Source organism: Phoxinus phoxinus, assembly GCF_949152265.1.
Source record: "Phoxinus phoxinus genome assembly, chromosome: 22".
NCBI classification, from domain to species: domain Eukaryota; kingdom Metazoa; phylum Chordata; class Actinopteri; order Cypriniformes; family Leuciscidae; genus Phoxinus; species Phoxinus phoxinus.
The window spans coordinates 23,807,694-23,825,549 of NC_136897.1; the positions used below are offsets into that span (position 1 = coordinate 23,807,694).

A 17,856-nucleotide genomic window follows, 5' to 3' on the forward strand; every position below is an offset into this window, starting at 1 on the left:
AACTAATGATCTGATTGTGAAGCCCTGTTGTGTGAGGTTGATTGGCATCACCTCCCAAAGCACGTCTACAGAGACTCTCGTAAGAGTCTATGCATTTGAATTGCTTATTCTCAAGCCTAAAATAATCATTTTACCATGCCTTTCTTCCATCCAAAACCAAATAGAGAAGACAATTGGCAAGCATTCAGGACATTACATGCACATTTAGTAGTGACCAACCAGCAATATGACCACCACTAATAACCACCAACCAGCAATATGACTAATGAAGCTTGTCATGACCACTGAATATTACATGAACACATTCATGGAACACAATCTAATCGGCAAAATCAATCTCAATGAATATTTAGTTGCAAGTGGTGAAGTTATTTATTCACATGGGTACTATACCGTATATTATTCTTAATGCAGAGGCATTAGAAAAACCTAAAATATCTTTGGAGCATTATGCAGATCAGGCACTTGCTTCCATCAGTTTAAATATGGTAAATCCTGCGTCTTTAAGCTTTTGGCTGGCTCTCATTGCTTGATGGAATAAGACATTAGGACTCATCACCCGTCTCAGATTTATCAGCATCTGGAAGGGCATTAGCACCTCTCTTATAGCGTGTGATGAAGAGCGGGAGTGACAGGAAATCATTGTCTTGGCCAGTCTGCTCAATCTGAGAGTCAGTGGATGGAGTCTCTCGAGGTTATGTTGGAATACGAGACTTCATTTCAATGTGTGTTTGTGTGGGTGTTGATAACATAGAAATGTGAAATATCACAGGTACTGTAGTTGTTGTCGCTGTCATCGGTGCAGTTTAGTTCTGGTCAGATCAGACCTGTTAGGATCAGTTGGCTTCAACAAATATAAAAAGGAAACAATTGTTTTGTGATGGTATATAGCAAGCGAACAATACACCAAAGTCTTTGAATTACACTCACTGTTTTCCACTCATAATTGGAATTTCAATATATTAAAGATGATAAATAACAGATTATTTCCTTCAGCTGAGACACTTCAGATGCACACTGTTTGCCATGAGGGTTTTGAATGGTTTAAAATATGATTGGAATCACTTCAAAAAAGGAAGATACAGAAACATGCACAGCACACGTCTGTAAAGTAATGAAATTATAATGAGAACTGTGTGATTGGGACATGGCTTTTAATGGTGAGAATGGATTTAGATTTATCGGTCATCGGCTTTCAAATATAAATAATTATTGGTTATCGGTATCGGCCAAACATTTTTTATATTGTGTTAAATAGCACCCCTAATACAATATAAATATTAGATGAAAAACTTAAACTTAAAAAAACTTAAATGAAAATTAAATATGTTGCCTTGGTAACTAACTGAACTAAATATTATTGGTGAAGTACTAAAACTGAAAAAGGCTCATTCAAAATATCAGTAAATATAGCACATAAATAATCAAATAAACTGCTATAGAATAAGCTTTATTAGCCAGGTATTATGATTGAGCTTACACAGCCTACATAAATAACAATACAAGAAAGAAAAAATGAAATAAGACTGCTTTAAAACATGGACATAAGACAAGGGCATACAGCATAACCACCTGGGTCCAGTCACTTGATGAAAAAGTGGGTTTCTGGCTTGAGATTTATGCAATCTGTCCAATATTTTAAAACGTAGAAAGGTTAAAAGCATTGGTTTTTCACCTTTTGTCACAGCAGAAGCAACTGCAAACTGATAAACTTCTTCTGACCATTACAGAACTTTCAAACGCCAACACTTCTGGAGTTTTAAAGGTTTTGTTTGCAGCACAGAAACCTTGTTTGCACACATCATTTAGCTAATGACACTGTAGTCACTTGGACTATTTTAACAATTTCAATTTTTTCAATTTCAATTTCAATGTCTTTACTAACTTTTCTGGGCTGGCAAATTTCAATCCCAGAAGCCTATGGGGGAGTGATCCAGCTCTCAGATTTAATCAAACATATCTTAATCTGTTCCGAAGATGAAACAAGTTTTACGGGGTTGGAACAACACAAGGGTGAGGAATTCCTGACAGAATTATTCATTTTTGGATGAACTAACCCTTTAAAGAGGTCATGACATGAGAAATCCAATTTGCCTTGATCTTTTGACATATACCATTAGAGATATCTTTGAACCAATAAAACATCCTGCAAGTTTCATAGCTTAAAATGCCCTCCTCATTATAAACAAAACATTTAATCAAGCTCGAAAAACAGCTGGTTTGAATATGGTGGGTTTCTGTGACATTCCACGAGCAAATATATTTGCATATGTCTGCCTCCAGAGCAAGACGTCGACAAATAGGTAGAGGCCTACATCATAAGCCCCGCCCACTGGCGTTCAGGCTGACTCGTTGCGTCACGTCAAAAGCAAATTGAACCCATGCATTATAATCACTGACGCTGTCTACACTGGATACAGTCTGCCAACAACAGGACAAATGGAGGAGTAATGGAAACATATTTGCAATTTACGCGTCATTTTTAAACAGCCCATTTGCTCATTTCTGTGGATATTTCAGAAGGATACATACTCAGCATTAGGAACAAGTGGATGGTTTATTTTTAATGCCGTCATGCATCGCGTCAGAGGATTATATGTTTGTTCGGAGAATTGAATGGCAGATCGTTTTGTAAAGGAGGCACAGTGTAATGGAGAGTTCACAAAGAAACTTGTGTTGACAGATGACAGCTGCATCACAAAATGGTAAATTATTTGATAATGCTTTGTTTTAAATGACGGTTTTATATGGATAATGCTTTAAAAAACACATGCAATAGTGAGTGGGAGTTTATACTGTTTCCTATGCAATTACGTTAGCCAATCATAACAGTGGCCGTTTACTGACAAGTCTTAAAGGAGCCGCGCCTTAAAAATGGATAATTTCTGCCAGAGAGTCAGAAGGAAGGTTGAAAATAATTGTTTTTCCACATACTGTATATATATATATATATTTTTTTTGTGTGCATCTTTTTTTAACATTATGAATGAACCTCAAGGAAAATATTACAATAATATTAAATCCATGTCATGACCCAAAGGAATACTTTGCACAAAAGTGAATGTAATTCAATGACTTTCTTCCACAGAACAAAATTGAAAATTGAATTGAATTGAAAACTCCATATGCAATTACAATGAATAGAACAGGGGATAAGAAAAAATAGATGCTACTGCTCCATAAAATATCTTACAATTATTCAATAAAGCTTGTACACTATATAATCACAGATTAATGTTTTGTTTGAACTATTTGCGTATTAATAAACGCGCCTAAATCAAATCCAAAAATGCTTTTTCTTCCAAAAAGATTCACACAGATCTAAACAAGCCCCTCTCAAGCTACACAATCTCATACAAACACATTATGCATGTGCTTATGTGTAGAGTGATGTTTACTGTGTGCTCCAATCATCCCGAAATAAGTCAGTGTTGTTCCCTCACTCAAGCAGACCATGCTGTTTTTAAGCCTATATAACCGATGTTCTCTCTCGACCCCACTGACAGCTGGGAAAACAGCAGCGCTACTCTTGCCTATGTGATGGGTTTGCTGCAATATCACACCAACAAGTTCGCTCTTCACATTCACATCCATATTTAATATGGGGAGCTGGCTGCACTGCCACCTGTCAAGTACCCCTCACACACACACACACACACGCACACACACACCTGACCCCTGTGGGTTTGCAGAGGGAGATAAGGGCTCTTGTGGGCATCAAACTGTAGCTGGAAGAGTAGCATGGGTACTATTGGTTCTGGACCAGTCAAGAATTATATTATATAAACCTGTGCTTCTCATGAGCACAAATACTTCTACGCATAAGTTCAATACTGACGTCAATGCTTTTTGATTATATACTCTATTTCTAATAACGTATGTAAAAAAAAAACTGTTCCCTTTAAAAAACACAATCTCACAGTTTATCTTTTACCTCCGAAATACAATTACATATCAGATGCTGGAGAGAAAATGTTTTGATTGAAGAGGTCCCTTATGAGCAGTGGAGGAAAGAGAGGGAATATAAACATAAGAGTTTTAGTTTACCAATATTTTTGCTGCATTGTGTCAAGTTTTGCACACACACTGAACCTCATCCCTCCTCAGGGAACATTCTCAGAACATTCTGGCAAGGTTCTCTCAACATTATGAACAAACTTTCTTATTCGTTCAAAGTTAGCGGGTCTTTAATAAAGTTCTCAAAAGATTAGCACAAAAAAGTTATTTATACAGTACATCTTTCATGCTTTAGTTATACTTTTTGTCCATTTATTTTAAACGTTACTACTTGTTTGAGACTATTCAGAGAACATTACAAAAGTAACGTTTGCATAATGTTTGCAAAATGATAAAATAGACGGTTCCCTTAATGTTTTCTCTAACGTTTTCTACAACATATACGTCAGCACCTTTTACTAATTCGTTACCTAATTTTAAGTAAATTGTGCGCACGATACAATAATTCCCTCTCGTTTTACTAAACTTTGTCCACGTTGTAATGATTCCTTCCCTTGTTTTGTTATTCCCGAATTAGTTTAATGTAGGCCACGATTTAACTAAGGGTACGTTTGCACGATGATGTACTACTCAGATTTTAAACAGTCTGCACTTTATTTGATGAATAAACTGAGAGAATAAACAGGCACATGAGGCATTATTAGCTAGCCTCATCATACTCATCTAAGTGTTTAAACTGCCATTGGTGATGCATGATACCATCAGCTTTCAAATGATCTTGCTGCTGATTTATATAAAATAGTTAATTATTCAAGCTCGAACAGGGTTGTTAAATCTAAAGAGAATCCAACACATTTTGCATTTGAATGCCCGAAGCTGTCTAACATCGACGGGTAGTAACTTCAGAGACACAGCACTTTGTAAATCAATGGTTATTGACTAGCATGTTGGAAGATCACTGCAGGATCTGTAAAACTGTAGCTGAGTCATTTCTACTATGCAGCACATTTTCATGTTCTGATAATACATGTAACTGTGACGTCTGTTCTGGGTTTGAATTTAGTTTGAATTGTGATGTTGTTTGATTTGTGTTTGATGCGTCTAGTTCAGTAGTTGGAGCACTGATCAGGGAGTCGGCCATTTTAAGGGCTGTCTCAATCGCAAAATCCTTACAGTGGGAGGAAGGCATATAAACGCATAAAAAGTTTTCAGTTTTTAGTTGACCTCTAAATGACCCCTTAGGCTACGTTTACACGTAGACGGCTATTTTCATAAACAGACATTTCACACCTCTCCGTTTTCAAAAATAACGAGTCAGTTTTCAGAAAAGTGTTGGTTTACATGGACATGAATATGCCGTCAAGAGCATGCCAAACCTGTAGGTGGCAGTGTAACGAGAAGCTCAAGCCCACATTAGCCAATCAGAATCCCAAAAATTGTCACATACTGTGACGTCGGCTGCCTAAAACTCAGTTTTTCTCAGTTTACATGCAAACGGAGGTTTCCAAAATCTCCACTCTGGCCGAAGTTTTTAGAAAGAATCGTTTTCAGAGGTGAATTCTCAGTTTGCGTGTAAACAAAGGGCACAAACGAAGGAAAATGTCTCCGTTTTTCAAAATAACCATGTACGTGTAAACGGGGCCTTAGTTGACGTCTAAATGACCCCTTAGTTCATCAGTTGCCATGGTTTTTGATTTGCTCTCATGTGTTACACTTGTGTCTAGTTAATGATCTCGTTTTGTCCCTAGCTTGTGCCTGTATTTATAGCCCTGTGTTTGTTCCTTTCTTTTTCAAATCTAATCTAAAATAGTGGTTGTTCTGTTTATCATATTTTTGTTTTCTGTTATCCTGAGGAGTGTTACTTTGAGTTGGTTTTTGGAACTTCTTGCGAATAGATTCAGCCTATATTTTCCATGTATGCTTCAACCCCTCGCTGACAGTAATATACTGGATAAAAATATGAAAGAATTTTAAAGATTACATTAGTATCTATCTTTTAAATTTTAACACAATATCACAAATTTCACAATTATCAGCGTAAAAAATACGTTTTGATAGACTTTTCTTCCCTATACTGTGACGTATCCGAGTGAAACGGCTTATCTATTAAGAAAAAACAGCAGGACTTGATTTTGTAAATAGAGAATTGATTGGATGGTTGTGGTTTGCTATTGCTGTGATGTCATGTGAGTGACAGGTTGCCCCTCCCTCACACCAGTAAACACGTCATCAGAGAAGAGATGATGCTGCAAGTTAATTTGATTTAAGATTATATTTAAAAAATAATTAAATGTGCAGATTAATAATTTATAAAAATACTACAATATTCCATTAAAAATGGCTATTTTGGTGTTTTGTTCCTCTCTCTAATCAAGATATTTGAAATAAAACCTAAATTTCTCAGAACTATTGGTTTTATTGCTAATAATTTTATAAGTGTCCTCAAAATCACTATCCATCTTTTTTTTCTTTTTTTTTTGCAGTATCCCTTTAACAAAAGGCCTTGATTACCTCATCATCCAGGAAGTGACATCACTTTGGAGGGAAAAAAACAGCACAAACATGTATGTAAGTATGAGCAATGGATTTAAAGCAATATATGGTGTTTTGTTTTATTAATTGATTTGTCTCACTCAAATAAGTTCAATCCTGCGGTATCAAAATGTCAAAAGATCTCTTTATGAACTTTCTGAAGCGTCAAAGTGGTAGATGCATTGACTGGCAATGGAGGGACAGGCAGTTTTTAAGACAATCTGAGATGTCAACTAGTCATTCAGGTAGTTGATTTTGAAAAAATATGCACATTTGCACACCGCTAGCATGATCTCAGATAATCTACTTCCTGAAAGTGAGCCGTTTACCAGTCCTGCGGCAAACTGCAAAAACGAACGCAGACAGCAGGACAATGTTCTGATTAGCCGTATGTCATGCACACAAAAGTGCTGCTTTCTCATATGCCTTCCTGTGCTTTGACATTACCTTCCCCTTCTATTCGTTTAACAGTAATGCCAAGAGGATAAGGTACTGTCAGTGCGAGTATTGTTCCGCTAGTTACTCTGGTCGCTCATTAGAAGTCTGTTGAGTCATGCGTATAATGATATATTCTGAAAAATCACTCGCATTCATATCGCAGCCTTGAACCCAAATCCCTGTAGGTTTGTTGAACAATAACTTGGAAATGTAGCTCATAATCTCTCTACGTCTTGCTGACATGAGGAAAATGATGTTATATAATGTGTTAACAAAGTGAAATACTAAAATGTGCAAGACACAAAGTGGGGAATTCATGAAGAATGAATGATGCTGGTGATAGCGGAGTTAATTGTTAGTTTTGTCTGCGTTACTTTAGCACACGATTCACTAAAGGTATTATGCAAATTAGGTAGTGGCGCAAACACCCCAACAATTTAATTTGCAGGGCAGTTTTGAGTGCTAGTTTGTAGGTTACAGTCGACTCGGGAAACATTTAATGCAAGTTTTGACGTGTTTTTCTTTTTAATGGTCCTTTGATAATAAATGAAACTCCAAACAGGAACTGAATTGGATTGCAGAATGCTATCCTTTGATTTTTGGAGTGATGGTATTTGGCCTTTTTTTTAATTGTGAACTCATTAAATACACTATTAATCATGTAACGGAGAGCATATTTGTAAGCCATTCTCTTTCACACTTATTCTCTTCATATCAGCAGTGTTATGAAACTAATTATCAGAGGAAATTGTTGTAGAAGTGTTGAGTTTTGGCCTGAATTCAGGGTTCACCTCAGGGCAGATCCTACGGGCCTGTATTACTATTTGAACGATTTCCTCTGCCAAGTTTAAAATAGAAGCAAAAAAATGCTAAAAGCAGTGCTAATGTTATCAGTAAATGATAATCTTTTAGAAACTGCAGGTATGTGCGTGTATGAAATATTTAAAAGGTCAGTCGAACACTGCAATGTTTTTTTTTTTTAAAGGATGTTTCAAAATACAGATTTCGTCACTGAAAATAAACTGATGTGAGTTGAAAATATATATCTTGGCTGTCACACTGTCTCTGACCGTCATATCAGATTAAGACACCAGATCTCATCTGGGCTTGAATATTCCTTCGCCCTTCTGAGAATCCCCTCTAGTATCTGTCACCCTCCCCGTATATAAACCCTTGAAATGTGACTAACAGTCTTCAGTCCTCTAGCTTTGGTTGAAGTCATCACAAAGTGCCCTTGGTCGCCCCCCTCTGATTTATTAATGGTGCTTGCCTATAGGCAAAGCAACATTAGTGTTATTGCTCATACTTATTATTCTTCTTCCACACAAAAGTTCGGCGCGTAACTCGCCCCGCACCGTTTGTCACAGACCCCTGAGTGAGGTGTCAAAACGACCGGCTCATTGAGGAGAGGTGTGCTATATCTTTTCTAAGCGATCGGGTGTACGATGGTCGCACAGCGGACGAAAAAGCGGCCAAAAAAGTCCCATTGACTTAACATTGCGGAATTTTCAGAAATTCAAATCCCAACTGTCATTTTTCACACACACAGACACAAAGGGCCTGACACCCCTGCATGTCTCCCCCTCTCTCTCCCTCAGAGGATTTATATTATCAAGCAGCCAATAAGTAATGGCCTAAAATCTTCATAGCCACACCATAGCAACCAGTTACAGCACCCTAGCAACCATAGGCTGCGGCCTCGTGCACTCATTATAATGCACTCGTTTAATAGAGATTTTAAATACTCTATAAAAACTCACACGTAGGCACGAGGCCACAGGCCTCGTGCACTCATTATAATGCACTCGTTTGCGGCCTCGTGCCTGACCTTAGCCCTAACCCCATAGTAACCATCTGTGGTGCCCTAGGAACCAACCAGAACACCCTAGCAACTGCCTAGCAACCGCCTAGCAACCACCCAGAACACCCTAGCAACCACCTAGCAACCGCCTAGAAACCACCCAGAACACCCTAGCAACCGCCTAGCAACCACCCAGAACACCCTAGCAACCGCCTAGCAACCACCCAGAACACCCTAGCAACTGCCTAGCAACCGCCTAGCAACCGCCTAGCAACCACCCAGAACACCTTAGCAACCACCTAGCAACCACCCAGAACACCCTAGCAACCACCCAGAACACCCTAGCAACCACCCCAACAACATGAATAAACCATATCTCACCACCAGAACATCGTACAAACATGGTTTTTGGCTCGTATGCAATCATGTACCACACTCTAGCAACCGAGTGGTGAGTTTGGCCACTGCAAGCACCATTCACATTTTCTTCTGGAAATGTACGTTCTAGTTTTGTTTGTTATGCTGCCAGTTCAGAGCCTGGCTGGTGGGAATGTGGCACTTACAAAAAAAAAAGAATGAATAATTCATTGTAAAATCTGTACATGAAGGCTTTTGCTATCTGTTATATCAAAGGATAGAGGCACAGGTATTTTTCACAATAAGTAATAAATCAGCTAATAATCACCTAATCAGTAATAAACAAATCATTTAGAAATATATATATATATATATATATATATGTGTGTATATATGTAGAGTATGTATATATGTGTCTGTGTTTGTGTATATGTATGCATTTATGTATATTGACGTCCAAAGAATTTTAATTACATTTTTAAATACAATTTAATTTAGCAAACGTTTTAAATATTTTCTTGTTTTATAATATTTAATTATATAAATGCTTTTAATGGTTGTACATTAGATGGATATTTGCATTTTTGATAAACAATAACTAATAATTATTATTTATTATTGTGCCTTCATTCTAATAATTAAACAAATGTTTTATGTTGAAAGGTACTTTACTTTTACATGGCATTGTACAATAAATGTTGTTTATCTTAACAACCCCTGATCTTTTGAAGGTCATTTAGACTTGTTTTTTAATACAAAATATCTACTTTTTACATTATAATTTAAATTACATATCCAAAAAAACCCGCATTTTTTTCATTGGATACATTCTAATTTTATTCATTTTTTTTTAAATACATTTTTGCAAGTAACTTTCTATTCTTTGTGTTTTATACATTTCATATTTCATTATACAAATATTTTTTTAAAGGTTTTTTAAAAACAATTTTTTTTACATCAGGGATAATAGAGATGTCTTGTTATATTTTACAATATATGTTGCTTATTTAAAAAACCCTGATAATACAATAATTATAGTTTGTTCAGTTTTTTTGTAGAATAATTGCACACCAAGGTTAATTGTTGACTACTACATTTGAAGTCATATATTTTGCAGCGGCGTGTGCTTTAGCATATATTGAAAGCGCGGTCATCATGCTGTGCCACTGAAGAAATGCACCTCCAGCAGATGTCAACACTCATGTGTGTGCTACCTGTGTAATCCGCATAATCGGATAGAACGAGCCCAGAGGCACTCAAAGTGCCAACACAGTATGTAGATTCACACAACACAATGACACAAACACATGCCATACATGGCCACACAGCAGAAGACATCTGACCCAGTTTCTCACAAGGTTCATGAGCATTATGCATGGAACACTTTTTATTCACATTTTATGAGGAACTGAAGCCGTTCTCCTGCTGCGGCTGATAGGAATCGGAATTTATGCAGAATGGAGGGTGTTGGTGTCGAAATCCATGAGGCAGTCATGGACTCATAAGAAATCCAGTGTGACATTCACATGGAGATCTGCTGTAACCCATCATATCTTCTAGATAGACACCATCATGCTGTGTTTTTCTCTTTCTTTTCTGTCTCTATATATTTTATCACACACCTCCCAGAACCGGGATTATGCGGTAAACAGTGTTTCCGAGGTTGTAGGATTGTTACAGTTTTTGCTGTAGGCACATGCTCAGTGAAATTGTATGTCTAAGAAGGAATCTGATCATATATCAGTGTGCAGTTCTGTTTATAGAAACCAATAACCAGATAAGACACAAAGATGATGTAACCAGTTCAATTTAAAATGCACAGCTGTTGCTGTTCACAAATAATTTTCTGTGGTAATTGAAAATATTACACAACTGCTGTTTTGGACCTGATAGGGTTAAAATCCTTTCTTGATCTACTAGCTTAGGACATATGGTGCAACAAATTAAACCAAAATTTGTAGTTTTTGACCTCCAAGAATGAACTTTACATTGGAATTTAAGAGACACTCTCAGGAAAAATGTGCAAAAATGTTATGTTTTTGTCACTGGGGCAGTACTATATATATATATATATATATATGTAGACAGCTGTCTACCAGGACATTTTCAGAGCACTTCATGCTTCCTTCATTTTCCAGCAGGATTTCACCTGCCCACACTGCCAAAAGAACCAAAACCTGGTTCAATGACCATGGTATTACTTTGTGATTACTGTGTGATATCATGTAATATTCTAATTTTGATTTTGTAGGTTTCATAAGCTGTAAGCCATAATCATCAAAATTATAACAAATAAAGGCTTGAAATATCTCACTTTGCATGTAATGAGTCTATATAATATATTAGTTTCACCTGTTAAGTTGAATTCTTGAAATAAATCAACTTTTTGATGATATTCTAATTTTATGACCAGCACCTGCATATGTACATGTAGTACTGTATAATACATACAAACACTCTGGGTTGTTTTTACCCAATTTTGCGTCAAATATGGTCAAACCCAAACGTTGGGTTAAAAATGTAATTAAAAAGTGTAACCCAATGGCCGAGGTTGTCCATATTTGACCCAGCATTTTTTTGAGTATATATATGTATATATTAGTCCTTTGTACAATACTGATAGCTTTTGTTTCAAATCAGCTTCACTTTAATAAACAGAAAAATAACACTTCATGTTGTAAAAAGATTACAGTTATTAAACAAATTCAGTTCAAGCTGTAAAAGTCATTACTCAGCTCAACTTAGTTCAGTGTAGTTTAATAACTGTCAATGTGAAATTATGAAACAAGTTCAATTCAGCTACATACTATTTCAAGGTACTAATATGGACCATTTAGGGGTAAATAAGGTACAAATATGTTCCTTTAACCACAGTGCCATAGTGAGAAGCTGTTGTACACGTAAAGGTAAAATATCTTGTCTGCCAGTGGAGATTATAATTCCCTGTTCTGACATGTGATCTTTAGTATAGTCCCTGTGTTTAGAAACTTCTGTAAAAGTGGAGATTTCACTGTCAGCAACATAATGCTTCTATTGATGGAACAAATGCATTGCTGACTCCAGCCACCACCTTTCCCAATTACACAGAATAACATCAGAAATTACTCTCCATTTGAAATATGGCCCAATATTCGAGGCTTGTAAAGCCATTAGCCTGCAGTGCAGACAGCCATTTTATACTTAGCCGCAGCTATCCACACCCATACAGAGAGCGAGTGCTTGTTTAAATCGATGATGGAGTCTTCTCACCCGTCTAGAGATTGTCAAAGAACTATTAAAAATGAAATGGTGATCATTATTTTTGAGCTATATGGCCTGCTTCTCAGAGCTGAATGTTCAATCCAATATTGAGTTTCACACTGTGGCGAAGCTGTCTAATGCTGGAAACTTCAGCTGGCTCTGAGACGGAAAGTTTGTGATGTAAAAGTTTTTATTCGATGAGTGATCTGGAGAGGAGCCGAGTGAAAACGAACAAGGGCTAGAGGAAGACAGAGTGAAGTTAGACAAAAAAGGTCACTAAAACAACAGTGGCACCTGGAAGCTAATAGCTAAATGTGTAACTCGGACCGCCCACAGTATAATTACAAACCAGGGCTTCATGAAACACCGCAACACCAAAATAACCCAACAAAGTGCTTACACTTGACACTGTGCCTTGACCCCACTCACCACAGCAAGAGCCCAAAGCACTTCAGAGGAAGTTTTGTTGTTGTTCTGGTGTTTACTTCTGAGAAAACAATTTCTGCACAAGTTGCGATATTCAATATTTCTGACACTGCAAAAGAACTTTAATTTATGTTACTAGTTTTGCATTTCCAGAAGGAAACAGCAGTGGAACAAATGTAGCCTGTAGTGTTGAGTAGGCTTAGCTTTGGCGTACATTTTTTGTGTAAATGAAATGCTGCATCATAGCTGTGAAACTTAGTGTGAACCTGTGCAGTGTAGCTTATATATATGTAGTATAGTATACACTGTCTCAGGCCCTGTTTACACGAGAACGCTCGCGGGTGAAAACGTAAAAATATTTTATCGGATGTGCCTTTCGTTTACACGGCGACGGGGTTTTTGGGGCTTAAAAACGCAAAAAAGTGAAACCACCCTCCAGAGTGGAAATCTTAAAAACGCTCCACCATCGCGTTCCCATATAAAGGGTAAAAACGGTAAAAATGCAAAAGTCTGCTAGACAGTAAAGGCGGCGCGTACGCGTTTATGTCACAGGCATGCGCCAGTACAGGAAAATAACAAAACATTATCAAACTAAAATATAGCATTAATTTCATTGACAAAAAAAAATAAAATAAAAATTCTGTCATTTTTGAGCGACACGCGAAGAGCACCAAGGGTTAAAGCAGCAGCTTTACCGTATTAAACATGAAAAACATGAAAAAGTCTCTCACTTTCAGTGCTTCACATTGCCACCTAGCTGCCTGGAGTGCATACTACATCCAATTTCACACACTTTTGCGTCACCATATGCACGCAGATTTCCCCCCCATAACGCTCTCGTCTGAACGCAGAATAAAAAGTGATAACGTAACGCCACTTTTGCGTTTTCTCTTCAGATCGTTTCCGTGTAAACAGCCTAAATCAGCTCCCTTGTTCAGTAGTAGCTACGAGCACTGATCAGGGAGTCGGCCATTTTAAGCGCTGTCTCAATTGCAAAATCCTTGCAGTGCACTGAAACGTTCGCTCCCTATAAAAAAGTCCCACAATGCACCATAAAAACCATAACATAAGTTGCAAAAGCCAACTCAGTACACACCATGACACGCGATAGATGTTTTAAAATTCAAACCGTTATTAAATAATATTTCAGCATTATTTAAACAGGTATTGAACATAAGCTAACATTTATAATTAGGCATAATTTACAACTGCAATGTTAATGATATACTGATTAATGACCTATAGGGAGCTGATTGAGACGCACACAACTGATAAGAAATCTGGCTTTTTTGGATCATGCTAACCAGCTAAACCTTGACCTTTGGTATTATCTATATTGTGTTGCTGCTCATGTGGCGTTATCAAGATGGCCGCCGGGTTAACTGACTTACCTGAAAGGGACTCGGTTCATGACCAGTTCAGTCAAATACAGTTCAGAGTTTAAACTGATAGAGTCCACATATGATATCCATGATAGACTGAGATCCAGCAAATCTTTGTTTGCGATACAGTGTCCTTCCTCTCTTGATGATCGGAGTGTTTGCTTGTAATTGGATTTTGCATGGAAGCTGTCCTCTAGGCATGAGAAATGTAGGTCGAGCACAAAAGTCTCCTGTTGAGGAGAGGTGAGCTAATGTAGCGTTTCTGAGTGCTGACAGGATTTGAACCGGTTCTGTTTACACCTTCTCTCTGACTTGACTGTGTCGAGAATGCAAAGCTAATAAGAGAGACAATATTATAAAAACCCTATGACCATTACTACTTACATAAACATATCTCAAACACTTCTACAGTTGCATTAGAATGGCATTGTTATACCCAGAGGAAGATTTTTATTACTCACGGGCACAGCTCGGCAGACTTAATGGAGTTCTCGGTTACGCATCATTTAAGTATCAACTTAGTCTCAGATGATTCTCCTAAAATCCCTTTAGGTGAAATAAAATAGATAACATTGTTAACATAAACTAAAGTAATCATATTGAACATAGCTCATATCATTTGATCAAAAAGAATTTGAAGAGAAATGTTTTTAAATGTTTAGACTTTTAATGGCAGTCTTTGTGTATGTGTGTGTGTGTGTGTGGGCAAAATCTCACAGATGTCTAGGATCAAATATTATCTTTTTTTTAAATTAAAATATATATAACAAAAAGATGTTGACTTTGATTTGGTGAACAAAAGTCAGAAAAAAGCTTTATCATTTATAATTTGTGCAGTTTTAATGGCTTTCATTTAATTTTCGTACAGTTTAGAGGCGAATATGTTAGCAGTGATATTTTAGTATTATTGATATTTCAGTTAATGTTGATATTTTGAAATATATATTTTATTTTTATAAATTTGAATACTGTGTCTATATAAATTGTATTCATTATAATGTATTAGTTCATTTACTTTTAGTTATTTTAGCACAAGTTAAACTAATCCAAAATAAGAAATGTTGCCTAGGCAACTAGCTGAAATAAAATAAGTGTATTTTTTTATGTTTATTTAAAAAAAAAAATGTAATGAAACGTCATGTATGGTTTTAGTCAACGACAATAACCCCAAGTTGAAAGCATGCAAAAATGTTGTTTACTGCATTATATCTCTTGTTGATTACCAGAAATAGCAGTTGACGTAAGATTCACAACATCTATTTAGAGAACTACAAAATCTGTCTGGTTTCATGTTCAGGGACAATAGAAAATTCCAAATGTTCCATGTGTGTTTTCTTGCCGTGGACAGAAGGAACTGCAGCTGTGCTTTTCAGAGTGTTTCCGTGGAGATGGCACTGAGGATCAGTACAGTAGAAGCGTTTGTGATTACGTAAATGTGTCTCACCGATCCAACCTCCACTCTCTGCTATCGCTACGTTTGTTTTTTCCCTAGCATGGCCTTATTGTCGTGATCCTGTTGCCTAGGTAACAGATTTTTTGACAATGAGGATGTGTAGGTTGCCAGAGGCAAAGCCAGAATTTTGGTTTATAGATTAACGGGTCTGCGTTTGCTTTACACACGCGTTTGTTGCTTTCTGACTGACTTTTATTAAAATGGAATTATTCACAGCTACGAAACATCACTCTTTCTCAAGCTCGCTTTATTTTGTTGCTGTAGATCATAAAACTGGAACAGTGATTGTGAAACACTTCCAAACCAGATCAAATGGCCTTGCTTGTGCTTTTTTGAAGGATGTAGATGTAGTGAATAATGGATTCAGTTCAATATGAAGAGTGTATTGAACAGTCTGACCTCCAGGCATAAGTACACCATTTTTCCCCCTGAAATGTTTATATTACATAAGATTTGTTGGGTTATGAAGCTTCCTTTTTTTATTTTTTATTCAGGAATAGAACAAATACATAAAGGGTAGATGGAGGCACTATAAGGAGGCGTGATGCTCTCGCTGTATTTTTGTGTCTGAATGGTGCGGTCAGAGCGATATAATAGGCATTGGCAAACAGTGAGTCTAGTCTGTGAAGTCAAGAGTGAAAATTCTCTTAGAACACGATCCAATGAAATGTCCAAAGCAACAGCATGAATATGCAAAACACGTACGTGGCTACAGGTTTGCTTTGATATTCCAGAAGTACAAGATCAGCAGAAACATTTTCAGTGAGTTTTTACATCAATAAAGTTTTAGGATGATTTCGCAACCACAGCTTCCAAACTGACTGTAAATGAAGAGGTTTCCAATTGGAGGTTAGCATTAAAGTGCGCCTATGATGTTTTTCTGAATATTACCTTAATGCAGTGTGTAATGTAGATGTTTGTGAATGTAAAAAGTCTAAGCATAGTCTCTTTCCGTGAAAGAGTTAAGCTGGGCTCAGACTACAGGAGTGTCAGACTGATTTATGCCCGATTTACCCCTCCCGACATTCTGAGAAAAAATCGTGTCTGGTTGGTTCCGATGTTCGGCCCGGATTATCTGGTAATGTGAGGCGTTTACAGATCGTGGACAGACCGGGGCAGCCCAGACAATATCAAACATATTTCATATTTAGGATTTTAAATCAGGATGATTATGTCAGTACTTCCACAATAGCTAATGAAAGACAAGTCAAAGTCCCTTAGCTTTGGACAAGTCTACAAGGACACTTTTGAAATGGTGACCGTGAAACAACGAGCAGCTGTACGGGTCCTGTGGACAACGGAGAAGGAGGAACGGCTGGTCGAAATATGCCAACAACACAATGTCACTTTTATAATGTCTCATATCATTTCTACAGCAAGCTCCTGCGACACAAAATCTTGTAGTGATTGCACATGTACGTCTACAAGATGTCTGTTAAAGATCACTTCATCTGGAAAGCAGCTGCTGTTTACTGATATCTGATAGACGTCTTTAAGATGTCAGTTTTACATACATTCTAAATCATAAACAATCATATGACATTTTCTAAACGTCAATTTGACATAGATGTATTGTAGATCAGCAAAATACGCCTTCCAGATGTAAAAACGCACATCAAATAGACATCTCCGTGATGTACGTGTGCTATAAGCGCGTCATGATTTTCGAATCTTGTGTGTGGTTTGAGATTTGAAAGAAGAAAATTTTCCTTTTGTGCATGAAGCAACCAGATTTAAAAACTCCTGTAATCTGAGCCTGGTTTTAATGTGTGATCATTTATAATGACTCTCTTTAAACAAGATGGTGATCTTTTTACAATGACCTTGTGATGAATTTGTACCTTTTCTGGCTTTCCAACGTTCAATCTTTCACTTGCAGCCCAGTATGTATTTAAGAACTGGCGTACAGGCTTCCAACCTTGAGTTTTTTCTTTTCTTTTTTGTTTTGAAGAATATCCCTTTGGTTCACTGCCTGTAGGTTTATTTCCGTTTAATCAAGTTTGAAACACCAGAAATATATGTCTCCTGCAAGACTGAAGCTGAAGATTGAACCTTCCTGTGAATATTAATAATATCAATAACAATAATCATATTGAAGATATTATGTTATTGGATGATAGTGATTATACAGCCAATGGTTACCAGTAAGGCCCGTGAATTATTAATCCCACCCCTGGCCGGGTGAATGATTCATGCTGTAGAGGGACCCCTCCTACCCCTACGGTTCACTCAGCAGAGGGGGAGGTATAATTGCGGCTTCCTGTCCAGCA

General features: G+C 37.1%; 1 protein-coding gene across 3 annotated transcripts in view; it reads left to right on the forward strand.

The window, feature by feature from the left end:
• Nucleotides 1-6,439: 6,439 nt before the first annotated feature.
• camkvb (CaM kinase-like vesicle-associated b) overlaps nucleotides 6,440-17,856 on the forward strand; it is a 73,760-nt gene continuing 62,343 nt past the window's right edge. The window contains exon 1 of one of the 3 annotated variants that reach the window (XM_079598383.1): nucleotides 6,440-6,525. Coding sequence is in view for 2 of the 3 variants with exons in the window: in XM_079598380.1 (XP_079454506.1) it covers nucleotides 6,520-6,521 (2 nt within the window). In the remaining variant the exon portion in view is untranslated. The remainder of the gene's footprint in view (nucleotides 6,526-17,856) is intronic. The other 2 variants (XM_079598380.1, XM_079598382.1) reach the window with 2 other exon arrangements.